The sequence below is a fragment of the Onychostoma macrolepis genome, chromosome 12 (genome assembly GCF_012432095.1).
Source record: "Onychostoma macrolepis isolate SWU-2019 chromosome 12, ASM1243209v1, whole genome shotgun sequence".
NCBI lineage: Eukaryota > Metazoa > Chordata > Actinopteri > Cypriniformes > Cyprinidae > Onychostoma > Onychostoma macrolepis.
Window position 1 is genome coordinate 25,101,442 of NC_081166.1, and position 12,893 is coordinate 25,114,334.

At 34.6% G+C, this 12,893-nt stretch overlaps 2 protein-coding genes across 2 annotated transcripts; one reads left to right on the top strand and one right to left on the bottom strand.

Moving 5' to 3' along the window:
• Positions 1–22: 22 nt before the first annotated feature.
• tfam (transcription factor A, mitochondrial) lies at positions 23–3,779 on the bottom strand. The gene is made up of 8 exons (XM_058793987.1): positions 3,760–3,779; positions 3,556–3,655; positions 3,114–3,241; positions 2,964–3,034; positions 2,281–2,430; positions 2,046–2,141; positions 1,302–1,358; positions 23–576 (listed from the first exon to the last, which is right to left on the bottom strand). The coding sequence occupies exons 2-8, from the start codon at positions 3,639–3,641 to the stop codon at positions 334–336; spliced, it is 831 nt and encodes a 276-aa protein (XP_058649970.1). The 5' UTR covers positions 3,642–3,655; positions 3,760–3,779; the 3' UTR covers positions 23–333.
• Positions 3,780–4,683: 904 nt separating this feature from the next.
• On the top strand, positions 4,684–12,473 carry ube2d1b (ubiquitin-conjugating enzyme E2D 1b). The gene is made up of 7 exons (XM_058793989.1): positions 4,684–4,891; positions 7,631–7,694; positions 7,781–7,812; positions 8,224–8,301; positions 8,382–8,487; positions 8,599–8,692; positions 11,975–12,473. The coding sequence occupies exons 1-7, from the start codon at positions 4,868–4,870 to the stop codon at positions 12,018–12,020; spliced, it is 444 nt and encodes a 147-aa protein (XP_058649972.1). The 5' UTR covers positions 4,684–4,867; the 3' UTR covers positions 12,021–12,473.
• The last annotated feature ends 420 nt before the right edge of the window (positions 12,474–12,893 follow it).

Below are 12,893 nucleotides of genomic sequence, written 5' to 3' on the forward strand. Positions count from 1 at the left end.
AAGAAGCAAATGAAAACTGATGTCAGTCTTACGTTTCATAGCCAGTCAAGAAACACTGAGTTCTTGAGTAGCTTAAAAGCAATACAAGTGCCATAAAAACAGTCATAATCAGGACCTAAACTATTGTTTACATGATACAGTGAGTAAATGAAATCAGCAAAAAGGGATTTATTGAAAAGATGAGACGTCTTGAAGGACTCTTCACAGTTTTAAACCCTTCATGCTTTGAACACTATAAATGCAGCTCTAATAACAGAAAGCACAGGCTTTTTATTGAGGACGGTACTGGCCTTTGTACAACACGCTCTGTCTAACAACGTCACATACATCATTTCACTTCTTGGTGCTCTTCACAGTCTTTTTCACTGCTGTTCCAGTCTTCTTTTTCGGTGCTTTTGCCTTTAGCACTTTTACTTTGGATTTCTTCTTTATGTCTTTGGTGGTTTTGGCTTTGATGGCTCTCCTCTCCTTTCTCCGAACAAGGTCTTCCCTTCCAATCTCTATCATGTGCTCCTCCCATGATTTTATTTCGTTCTTGTAACGGACTTTGTCATCCTCTGCCAGCTGAATGTACATCTGAAAATGGAGCAGTGAAGTCAGATAAAGGATCTGTAGCAAAACATAGCAACTTTCAATAGTTTATAAGATAACTGAGTAGAATTGCCCCGGTAGTCGGTGTTCAGCCATACATGAATGGCATTACTTGACAAAGAACAAACTGTTTGTTTGCTCAGCTTATTAAATAGGGGCCATCTTGTAGCGATTGTTGTTAAATCAAAATTGAGGGAATTAATTAGTACATGAATATAGTTGTAGGAACGAACTCTTAATTTGCTACCCTAATAAATATGTATTTGTTTGTATGACGTGCAGGGCTCCGTATGTCACCCATCTTGTTCTATGTTTAATGTAAGCGAGTTTGTCCATGTACTATTTTATTGTTGCTGTGTTTTTCATTAAGGATAATAACGAACCCACCATTTTCAAGCATTCGTTTTGTTGAAAGAAAGGAAAAGATTTAAAGACCCACCGTGATCCTGAGCCATCTTTAGCAAATATTTTCTTGTAAATTGTGAGGTGTAATCGGTAATATCGACATTGTCACAAGTTTATTAATTAGTGGGAAAATTTCCACACCATGGCATCACTAATTGTAAGTGCTATTTATATGATTAACAGAGATATTGCTCATGTAGTGTTTTTAAATCAGCCAGTTCATGAGGTCTCTTAGAAGACAGCTAAAAGGATGATGAAACAGAGCCGTAGTGTGAGCTACTTTTGATGCTCAAGGCAAAACTCACTTGTTTCTGTGTTGTACTGAAACGCTCCCAGTCGTCTCTCAGTGACTTCATCTTCGTCTGGAAACAACAAAAAATTACATTCAACACACTTGTTGCAATCAATAAACATGGTGTTAAATACTTTAATTGCATATTATAAAAATACGTTTATATGGTCTGTAATATCTTTTGTTAAACTGTGAACTTCAAATGCATTAATACACCAGATGCAAAATATGCTAGAGTTTAAAAGTTTGCGGTCAGTAAGATTGTTTTTAAAGGATTTAACAATTTCATTCAGCAAGGGTGTGTAAAACTTTTTTTTTTTTTTTTTTTTACAAAAATTTTAATAAACAAGACATGCTGTTCTTTTGAACTTTCTATTCATCAAAGAATCTTGAAAAAAGTATCAGAGGTTCCACAAGAATACGAAGCAGTTAGCAAATGTTTCTTCAGCAGCAAATCAGCACATTAAAATAATTTCCGAAGGATCATGTAACACTGAAAACTGGAGAAAATCAGCTTTGTCATGACAGGAATAAATTACATTCAAAATACATTAACATAGACTTTTTATTTCATTTCATCATTTTTATGTGTAATATTGTAATATGTTATTAAACAAATGCAGTCTTGATGAGGATAAGAGACTTCTTTTCTTACTGACCCCAAATGTTTGAACGGCAGACTTAGCTATATTTTAGATGCAGAAATTTTTGCATACCATATAAAATCTGAATCTTGAATATGAAGAACCATTTTCACCTGCATATTAGTTCCTTTTGCCTCCTCAAAGTGCTCCGACATGAAGATGTTGAAGGCACTCCTGGGGCGTTTGGGCTTGCCAAGACTGTTCAGCTCCTACAAGTGAAGTACAATATTCCTTTACTATAAAAGGTAATCAAAATACTTAATTTCTGAAGAAGAAATGAAATAATATATAGTCAGTCTCTCATTGGTGGGTTAGTATAGCAGTTACATAATTAAAGGCAAAACTCACCTTCTTTCTTCTAATTGCTTTTCTTTTGGCCACTTTTTGTCGTTTTTCTACTGCAAGAGCAGCAGTTTGTGCAGGAGTCAGTTGGGCTTTGTATTTCTCCAGAGCAAGCTTATATTGCTCCCTGGACGTTGAAGATGCATCCTGAAATGGCTGCACATGATATATAGCTCAAATTAATACATGACTGAGGAATTTTTCAATGGGCAATGTCAATAGCAATAACTAAAGAGCAGGGTGGCCCATAACATAAATTATAAAACTAAAATAAAACTAAAAAAAAAAAATTATATCATTAAAAAAACATGATATAAAAACCTTGTGTAAAATTTAAATCACTGTATACAACAGTTAAACAAGTGTTATATCTAAAAAAAATAAATAAATAGCAATTCAATTTAATAATTTTAAGCTTTAATATTAATGTACCAACTGATTGGGTTCCCTGCATAGTTTACAGTATTAGTTGTGACCTTTTTTTTTTTCTTTAGAAAAATGTACACTTTCTGTACATGATATATAACCAAATTTAAATAACCAGATCTGTGAAATCTGTCAATACACAGCCCTAGGTAAAAAATCCCTATAAATATTGATTGATTGATTTTATTTAGGCTGAAATTTTGCATGGCATTTACTCAAAATACACTAAAATATATGAACACACACATACATGAAGAATGTACCTGCTTCTGTTCAGCAGTCAGGATTTTCCACTGCTGTGCTAACTTTCGGACAATATCCACATTTTTGACTCCTGAACAAAACGGATCGTTCATTATCTTATTTCAAAACAAATCAGAAATGCAAGGTAGCCTTGCGACTGAAGCGGATACCTGGATTTTGTCTGCTGATGGTGGGATGCATCTCTTTCACATATGTCATGTATGCTGTCAGGGGTCTCTTAGGTGGACCCCCGGTTGTGGTGCTAAAACATTTTAACACTGGAGCTACACATGAACACCTACAATTGCAAAGTACATTACCGTTACTGTACAAAAACCGTCATGGATGTTACATAATAATTAGTCGTTAAAAAATGTTTTTAACACCTTACAAAAAAGTTAAATTATAACTTAACTATTGAGCTAGTGCAGCGTTGTCACGATATATCTTACATTAACTGACCATATGGCTGTTAAAATGTGAAAATATGAATGCATAGCTGTCTCTATTGTAGCTGCATTTAAATGTTGCTACAATAAAATTAATTAGATATGCTACATTAACTAGTAAACAAGTCATGCATCAATAACCTTAAACTTGAAGCATGCTCACCTCACAACAGATGCACTCGAGAACAAACCCAAAGACTTTACCAAAAGATTAGCACCGACTGACATCAAACTGAACGGAGCCATCATACACGTGCTGTGATCTTCCCGATAAAATGAATCAAATATTTAATAAGCACGGTGAGAACAAGATACACAATGGCTGTCTTGAAATGAATGTTATGGTTGTGAATTACAGTTCCACCACCTTCAGTAAAGGCGCCATTCCATCTACCATGATCTAAGCGAAGTGCATTATGGGACAATTTTTCGATTAAAATTTCAGAGAAGTACCTGTAAGGTTACTTAAAGAACATTTGGGAAATAGCAAGATATAGAAAATTATTTATATTCTTTTATTTAAATATTTTTGCGGGAAGCACTGTATTATTGTGTTATTTCGTAAAGCGTATACTTAAACGCTTTAACCCTTTGAAGCCTGACATATAAAATAAAAGTCAGGGGGAAAAAGGACCAAAACATGCTACTGTTGTTATTTATGTGGCCAAAAAGTAAGACATTCTGATAGATCAATGAGATTTTTAGAACAGTATTGCAGACTATTTATACATAAAATGCATATAAATATCAGTTGCATGCTATGTATAGTTTTAATATGATTTAATTGTTTATAATGCAGTGGTGATTGAGAGATGTACAAACAAACATTCCTCGAAAGCATGATGTCATATTTGATACTTACATTTGAATATGATTTTTCTTCATAAAAATGTAGATACATAATAAAGTAAATCCAAGTTGCTTCAGTTCAGTAATGAAACTAAAATATTACGTTAATACTTACGTTAATATTACATATAGAATAAAGAATAAAGATTTCACATAAAATAAATAAATAAATAAATTAAAAATTAAAAATTAAACCACTGTGGAACGCAATGGGTCATTTAAAAGCTTATCATGTCATCGCTAAATTTTGTTTAGTGCCAAAGACTTTCTTTTCTTTTCTTTTGTAGGTTATTATTGTTGTTGTTGCGCCTTTACCTTTTCGTTTACTTTATCTACTTGTTTGCGTTCCCTTATTTTCTATGTCTTTAATTGACGTAATTTATACTTTTTGGCAGTACTGTGAACTGCTAATGCTCTTGCAAATGACACATCATTACTTTTATTTTGTTTTCCCCAGCTCCGCACCGGAAGTGTGAGCTTGCTGTGCTACAGCTGTCTCTCTTTCTCGCCGCTCACATTCGTTTTTTACTCAGGGAAACACAGTATTGCTGAGCTGTTTCGTAGCAATAATATCGGATACATAATATAATCGCGTAAATCTGGGGCGGTACACAGAGTAAAGCAGCATGGCATTAAAGAGAATACAGAAGGTAAGACCTTTGTGCGTACATGACCAACATTAGCCAAGTTTTTTTTTAACCTGCTAGCGTTGTTTATATCGAATATCGTGGTTAAAAATAGCATTTATGTTACTAACTAATATTATATTACTTATTTTTGTTTGGTGTCGGTAGTGTGAATCAAGTCAAACTGTTTCGGATTAATATAGATCTAATATGTCGACGGAATGTAACGTTAGCATATAACGGCTAGCTAGCAGTGCTTCTTCACTCAATCATGGTGATTTTTCACTGTTTGTTGACTGTCTGCTTGAGGTGACGTAACGTACATAAATGTAGAATAGCCCTTTTTGCTAATAAAGCTGGTAAACCAGAACTTAAAACGACGCGTCAAGGTTGTCAGTCAACCATCGTAATGTATCGTTACTAGCACACACAAACACACACACACACACACACACATTTATACGTGTAAAAAACAAACAAACAGTGAGTAAATGAGCAATTGGTTACACCAGAACGCGTAGTTTATTAAATTCTTTACCGTGAAATCGAACTGAAAATATCTTTCGTTTTAATAATAAACCTGTTATGTGGTCTATTCATCCGTGTTCGAGAAGGCCCAGAACTGAACAAAGACAGCAAACCTGCTCCAGCTTCGGCAGCAGCCGCACTAAACGAGGCCAATCTTTGTGTGGATTCGTCCACTTTCACAAGCCACTTTTGTGTGCTTTGTTAAACCTCACAGCTGATGTGACATTTCGAGGGACTTTGGCTACAATTGATTTGGTGTAGTTTATCTGAATATGGTCGGTAGGCGCTATTGTGTTTGTTGTGTTGTGTGTTTGACACAAAGCAACACAACCTGATTCTCTGAAGTTCCAGCGTGACGCCATCACTTTGTCATTTTGACAGTTTCTGTTTCGCAACACCGTGATGTGTATCGTACTCCGGCAGTGTTGTTAAACACCCATTTAACTAAGTCCCAAAGTCCTTGCCAGAAGGCACATAATCAGATTGTGTACCTCTATTAAAATGGGTTTATGTTAAGAGTAATAATTATGTAATTATATATTTTGTTACAAATTCATATGCATATTGTTTGCATTAAAAACTTAACCCTTTAATACCTGTCGTGGAATAATAGGCAGAGAGAAACAGTTTATTGAAGCGTTAGATTATTTTATTCCCTTTATAACATTGAAAATAAATACAAACGCTGTTGTTTATACGGATGCAGTTCTCATAATGTATCTTTATAACAGTTTTGCAGACCATTTGCATAATGCATATAAATATCAAATGTCAGGTTATCTTTCAATAATGTCTTAAAATGTTCTGTAAATGCTTTTATGACCAAAGCTCTGTAGTTTTCGTTGTCGGGGTAAACTATATAATGTAATACAAAAATACAGTGATGGATGAGAGATATGGGGGTAAAAGATGAAAAGGTGTTTTCAAGCATCAAATCAATAAAAGTTTAATACTTTTTTTTTTTAGTTGTTTGGTTTTTCTGAGCAAAACTAACAAAAATCACAGATTTTTAGCATGATTTTCAGAAGACACCCACAAAAATGTCATTCAGTGTAATAATAATTTGTATACTGAAATAAATCTTGTAAGTCATATTTAGAACAAGAATCATTGTTAGAAGACATTAAAATACTTTATTTAAGGATCACATTGTAGCCCCCCCACAAAAGAAAAATTCTTTTTAATTTTAAATCTTTACCAATCTTTGCCACTTTCCTTCAAACCACAAGGTTTTACCGATTTGTCAGCAAGGCATTTTTAATTATTTAAAATATAATAATGTTGTATGATAACTTTTTCTTTTATTAATCATTACAGGTCAGGATAAGTATGTTGTTTGATTTTTACATAAATATATCTGTTACACTGAATGAAGATGGAACATTATTTCACCCATATTTTGACATTTTCATAAGTTATTTAAAACAATAAATTAGACTCTTTAGTTGCGTTTAATATGCTTTCTATGTATTTCAAATCAGTTTTGTAAATTAAAATTGATGCAGACACCAAAATGGGACATCTTGTCTCTCTGACCCATGAACAAATAAATATTCCTTAAAAGCCTGATGTATCACATTTGATACATTTTTACCTATTTTTTTCTAATGAATAAATGACCACTTAAACCTAAGATGCTCCAGTCCGCTAAGAATATAACAAGTTATGTTTACTTCATTAAAATCATTAAATATTTCACAGCAAAAAAAAAAAGAAAAAAAATAGGCACACACTGTACATAGTAGATTTTTCAGCAAAAGTTGCATATCAAATATGATACTGTAGGCTTTATGATGTTAATAAACTAAATTATATAATTTATTCAAATCACTTTTAATGTTGACAATTTAGAGCCCTGTGATAAATTTTTCAAAACCAATTTGGATGTCACAAAATGTATTTGAAGCCTAACTTAATGTATAAATATTATTTTAATTATTACACAACAAAATATCAAGCCAGGTGGCTTTTATTTTAATGAGCTACACCTGTGGTTCCTCTGCTAAGACACGTGTGTGAACTTGAGGAGAACTGACTTCATTTAACCATTAAAAACCATCTTGACACCGAAGTGTTTTTTTTTTTTTTTTTTTTCAAAAAATGGCCTTGAGGATTGAAATTAGAAAAAAAGAGTATTTCCACGTATGCCACTTAACATTAGAATGGCTATATAAATATATTTAGAAACATAATTGTGGAGTAATAATGTCATCCTAATTTCTTCTTCTGCTTCAGGAGCTTCAAGACTTGCAGAGGGACCCTCCTGCTCAGTGCTCTGCTGGACCGGTTGGTGATGACTGTAAGTTTACTGTCCGTCTTTTTAATTGAGTTGTTTTACATAATAACATCTGACAAATTTCAATAAGTCTCTTCTTTTATTTTTAGTGTTTCACTGGCAGGCAACAATAATGGGACCTGTAAGTACTCCCCTCATTAGCATTTAGCAGTTTGCTTCACTTAATAATGCACGCTGAATGTGATGATGTGAAGTCAGTTTTAAGAATAATTTAGAGAGAAAACAGGCCAGAGTTGTCAAACTGTCCCAGCTTTGAGCATATTCAAATAAATACAGTATATAATAATTTTTTTTTTTTTTCGGTGACTGCATGTGTCAGATAGATTACAAACACACCAATGAACCTGACCGCTGCTTTCTTGCATCTGTTATCTATTTTAAGATATTTTCTATCTTCTGTTGTGACTTCACTTATGCATATGTTACTAAGCAACAGCATCGTTTGTTAAAGGCCTATCTGAGATGTATGTAACCTATTTTAATACACCTACACAGTTTGCTAATTTCTATTGTCATTTCCTTTGATTTGCAGAGTGACAGTCCATACCAAGGAGGGGTCTTCTTTCTCACAATTCATTTTCCAACAGACTATCCCTTCAAGCCACCAAAGGTAGTGACGCTACACCCCACCTCCGTGTACTTGCCATGTTGTCTTAAGATGGCATTTTGACACCCATCTCGATTTAACAGGTAGCGTTTACAACAAAAATCTACCATCCCAACATTAACAGTAATGGAAGTATTTGCCTGGACATCCTGAGGTCGCAGTGGTCTCCAGCTCTAACAGTTTCAAAAGGTACTTGTGTGTATTTGAATTCTTTCTTTCTTTATTAGTTGAACTATAGAATTTATAATGCCCAGTTTGCCTATGCTTTCATGATTGTGATTATTTTCATCTCTTTTTCAGTTCTTTTGTCCATATGTTCTTTGCTTTGTGATCCAAATCCTGATGACCCCTTAGTCCCAGACATAGCACACATCTACAAATCAGACAAAGAAAAGTAAGTATATAGTTAGTCTTAATTTTTTTTCTCATGTTGTTCCAAACCCATTCGACAATGAAAACGAGTATCAAAGGGATACAAAAGCACCACAAAAGTATTGAAAATCGAATATTTTTGTGCTTTATTTCAAGTCTCCTGAAATAATACAGTAGCTCTGTGTAAAATACCAAAATTTAAGCTGTTATTCACTGATAATATTCTACTCCAGTGTGTTCAGATCATTGGGTGCTTATTAAATTGTGCATCCTAGTTTCATTTCCTTGCACGCTAGCTTCTCCCAACTAGAATGTGAGGAAAGGATTCAAGGAAAAATGAGAATAGAGGAATCAAAAGAAATTCTGTATATTGGCATATTCCTGATCATTTAATCACCACTTTAATTTAAAGCATCAACAACTGCACTCTAGGAATCCCTTATGATTTTGAGGTTTGGTTATTAAAGAAATTCATAATAAAACAAGATCTCTAGTTGAAATTCACTCATGTTTAAGCCTAAACTTAGATTTATGTATTTAAATTGCATATAACATTTAGATTACACTGTTTTAACAAACTAATAAACTGAATGTGGTGCAAGTTTGTCAGTCATACATAAATTAAATGGGTAAGAAACTGCGCACAAAAAAAACATGGCATAGTTTATTGGTATCAAATCAAATATTTGCATCTATTTGATTTGATCTAAATCATAAAATGATAATTTCAAAATGTATTGATGCTAATTGCTTAGAATCAACATAAATCATTATAAAAACAAATTTATTCATTTGAAAAGTATGAACATTTTAAATATGGCTAGCTGTGTAACAAATTGGATTTATTGATGATAAATTTATATAAACTTGATTACTGTGTATTTAAACATTTATTTTATTAGTACTATTCCAAAAGTCTTACCTGTTTCTTGTCTGTTTGATGACGGATATGCATTACTTTACATTTGTATTAAAACCGTGCAATTCAAATGAATGGAAATGTGATGTGCAATTCAAAGGAATATATTTAGGCCTACATATTATTTGAGTGTATGTGAAATGTACTGTAAAGGTGAAACGCAAATCAAGATTGTGACTAATGTGAAGGGGTGGAGAATTTATACTAGTGTCAGGGTTTTCGTCAAGACACACCTTGTATTCACGCTCCGCTGGATGCTTCCTCACTCCTTGTTCCTTGCCTACTCCTGGTGCAATTAGAGAATTGACATGTTCTTCAAGATGGCTGACTTAGATCGATTTCCAAGTCATGGGCTGAAGGATGGAAGAGAGAAGAAACGAAGAAGCACCTACAGTGAGGGAAAAAATTATTTGATCCCCTGCTGATTTTGTACGTTTGCCCACTGACAAAGAAATGATCAGTCTATAATTTTAATGGTAGGTTTATTTGAACAGTGAGAGACAGAATAACAAAAAAAATCCAGAAAAACACATTTTAAAAAAGTTATAAATTGATTTGCATTTTAATGAGATAATGAAGTATTTGACCCCTTTGCAAAACATGACTTAGTACTTGGTGGCAAAACCAAGAGGTCAGATGTTTCTTGTAGTTGGCCACCAGGTTTGCACACATCTCAGGAGGGGTTTTGTCCCACTCCTCTTTGCAGATCCTCTCCAAGTCATTAAAGTTTCGAGGCTGACATTTAGCAACTCGAACCTTCAGCTCCCGCCACAGATTTTCTATGGGATTAAGGTCTGGAGACTAGGCCACTCCAGGACCTTAATGTGCTTCTTCTTGAGCCACTCCTTTGTTGCCTTGGCCGTGTGTTTTGGGTCATTGTCATGCTGGAATATCCATCCACGACCCATTTTCAATGCCCTGGGCCTGACAGTACATGGCCTCGTCCATCGTCCCTTTGATGCGGTGCAGTTGTCCTGTCCCCTTAGCAGGAAAACCCCCCCAAAGCATAATGTTTCCACCTCCATGTTTGACGGTGGGGATGGTGTTCTTGGGGTCATAGGCAGCATTCCTCCTCCTCCAAACACGGCGAGTTAAGTTGATGCCAAAGAGCTGGATTTTGGTCTCATCTGACCACAACACTTTCACCCAGTTCTCTTCTGAATCATTGGCAAACTTCAGACGGGCTGTACATGTACATGAGCAGGGGGACCTTGTGGGCGCTGCAGGATTTCACTCCTTCACAGCGTAGTGTGTTACCAATCGTTTTCTTGGTGACTATGGTCCCAGCTGCCTTGAGATCATTGACAAGAACCTCCCGTGTAGCTCTGGGCTGATTCCTCACCGTTCTCATGATCATTGAAACTCCACGAGGTGAGATCTTGCATGGAGCCCCAGACCGAGGGAGGTTGACAGTTATTTTGTGTTTCTTCCATTTGAGAATAATCGCATCAGCTGTTGTCACCTTCTCACCAAGCTGCTTGGCGATGGTCTTGTAGCCCATTCCAGCCTTGTGTAGGTCTACAATCTTGTCCCTGACATCCTTGGACAGCTCTTTGGTCTTGGCCATGGTGGAGAGTTTGGAATCTGATTGATTGATTGCTTCTGTGGACAGGTGTCTTTTATACAGGTAACAAGCTCCCTTTAAGAGAGTGCTCCTAATCTCAGCTCCTTACCTGTATAAAAGACACCTGAGAGCCAGAAATCTTGCTGATTGATAGGGGATCAAATACTTATTTGACTCATTAAAATGCAAATCAATTTAAAACTTTTTTTTTTTTTATGAATTTTTTTGTTGTTATTCTGTTTCTCACTGTTCAAATAAACCTACCATTAAAATTATAGACTGATCATTTCTTTGTCAGTGGGCAAATGTACAAAATCAGCAGGGGATCAAATAATTTTTTCCTTCACTGTATTTGATAATTGAGTAGCACCCATTGAGTCAGTGAATTTGTGAATCAGATCAGTCCAATTCATGAATGAATTCAGACCAGTTTTGTGAACTTGATTCTTCGATTCATTGAAAAGATCCAATGCAAAGTATATACACCTTGTTTACATCTTGGATGTAGCTACTGTGCTTGGGCAGATAAAAAGATTTTGATTAAACAGTTGCTCAAATTGTGGCTTATTCCTACACAAAGCTGGCATATGACTTCAGAGGACTTTAATTGATTGCACTGACTACAGTATTTTCACTTTCATTGTATTGACAAGAATAACCTGGTTATTCTTCAGGAATTCACCCTTTGTGTTCATTTAAACAGGTTTGGAACATCACGAGTGCGAGTAATGTAGACCATACGTGTTACGTTAGATTGGAATATCTGGTTAGACGAAATAGACTGTTTATGAACTTATTAATTTTTGATTTTCTTGCACCAGGTACAACAGACTAGCAAGAGAATGGACCCAGAAGTATGCAATGTGAAGACTTAATGGACATTTTTTTAAGTCACAAATCACTGTAAATTCTAGCATCTAAAAGTAAGATTAGGTTATATTATTAAACACATTGTACTGTTAACATTTACCATCTGAAATGACCAATAATAATAGCTGAACTAGTGTTTTGAAGGGGACTGTGAGCTGCACAAAAAGACATTAAGCTTTTTATTGGTTTTGTGCATTTTGGTCATTCCCCGCAGTGGTGTTGGGCACTTTGTTTTCTTGTTTCATAAATCCTATTTAAGATTGGCATGATGTTATACAACTACAGTTACCCTACGCGAGGGCAATTAAGAAATTGGAAACAGTTTTATTGTATCTCTCATTCAGTTGATTACATTTTCTTTTAGATATTTTTATTGTATAGTTAAGAGCAACTATACTGGATCTATTTTTTTCTTTTTTTATTTTGCATTAAAATTTGTTTAAAAGCGTGCATCTGTGTTTCTCATATGTTAATTTGCATTTACTCATATTGGTACACAATAGTGTTTTTATTTGCTTTGTTGAAATGCATTTTAAACCGGCTTTGAGTTGAAGTTGCCATCAGTTCAACAAAAAGCCTGGATTTCCACTAGATCCGATGCAGTCTTGCAAGTGTCTCTGATTAAAAAAATAATTTTTATATCATGTATTCCTCTGAAACACAATTGCTTTATTCTTCCTGCCTAATCAAAGATTTTATTTTGTTCTGTTGCTTTCTGAAACATTTTCTGTGTCCATTAGACCCTAAAGAGCAAACAAAAGACTTAATTAGAGGCTCGTTTATATATCCCCTTAGTAATATTTAGCTATATATCTGGCTGCTGTTTGTAAACAGTTCCTGATATATCCATAATTACAACTATATTCCCAG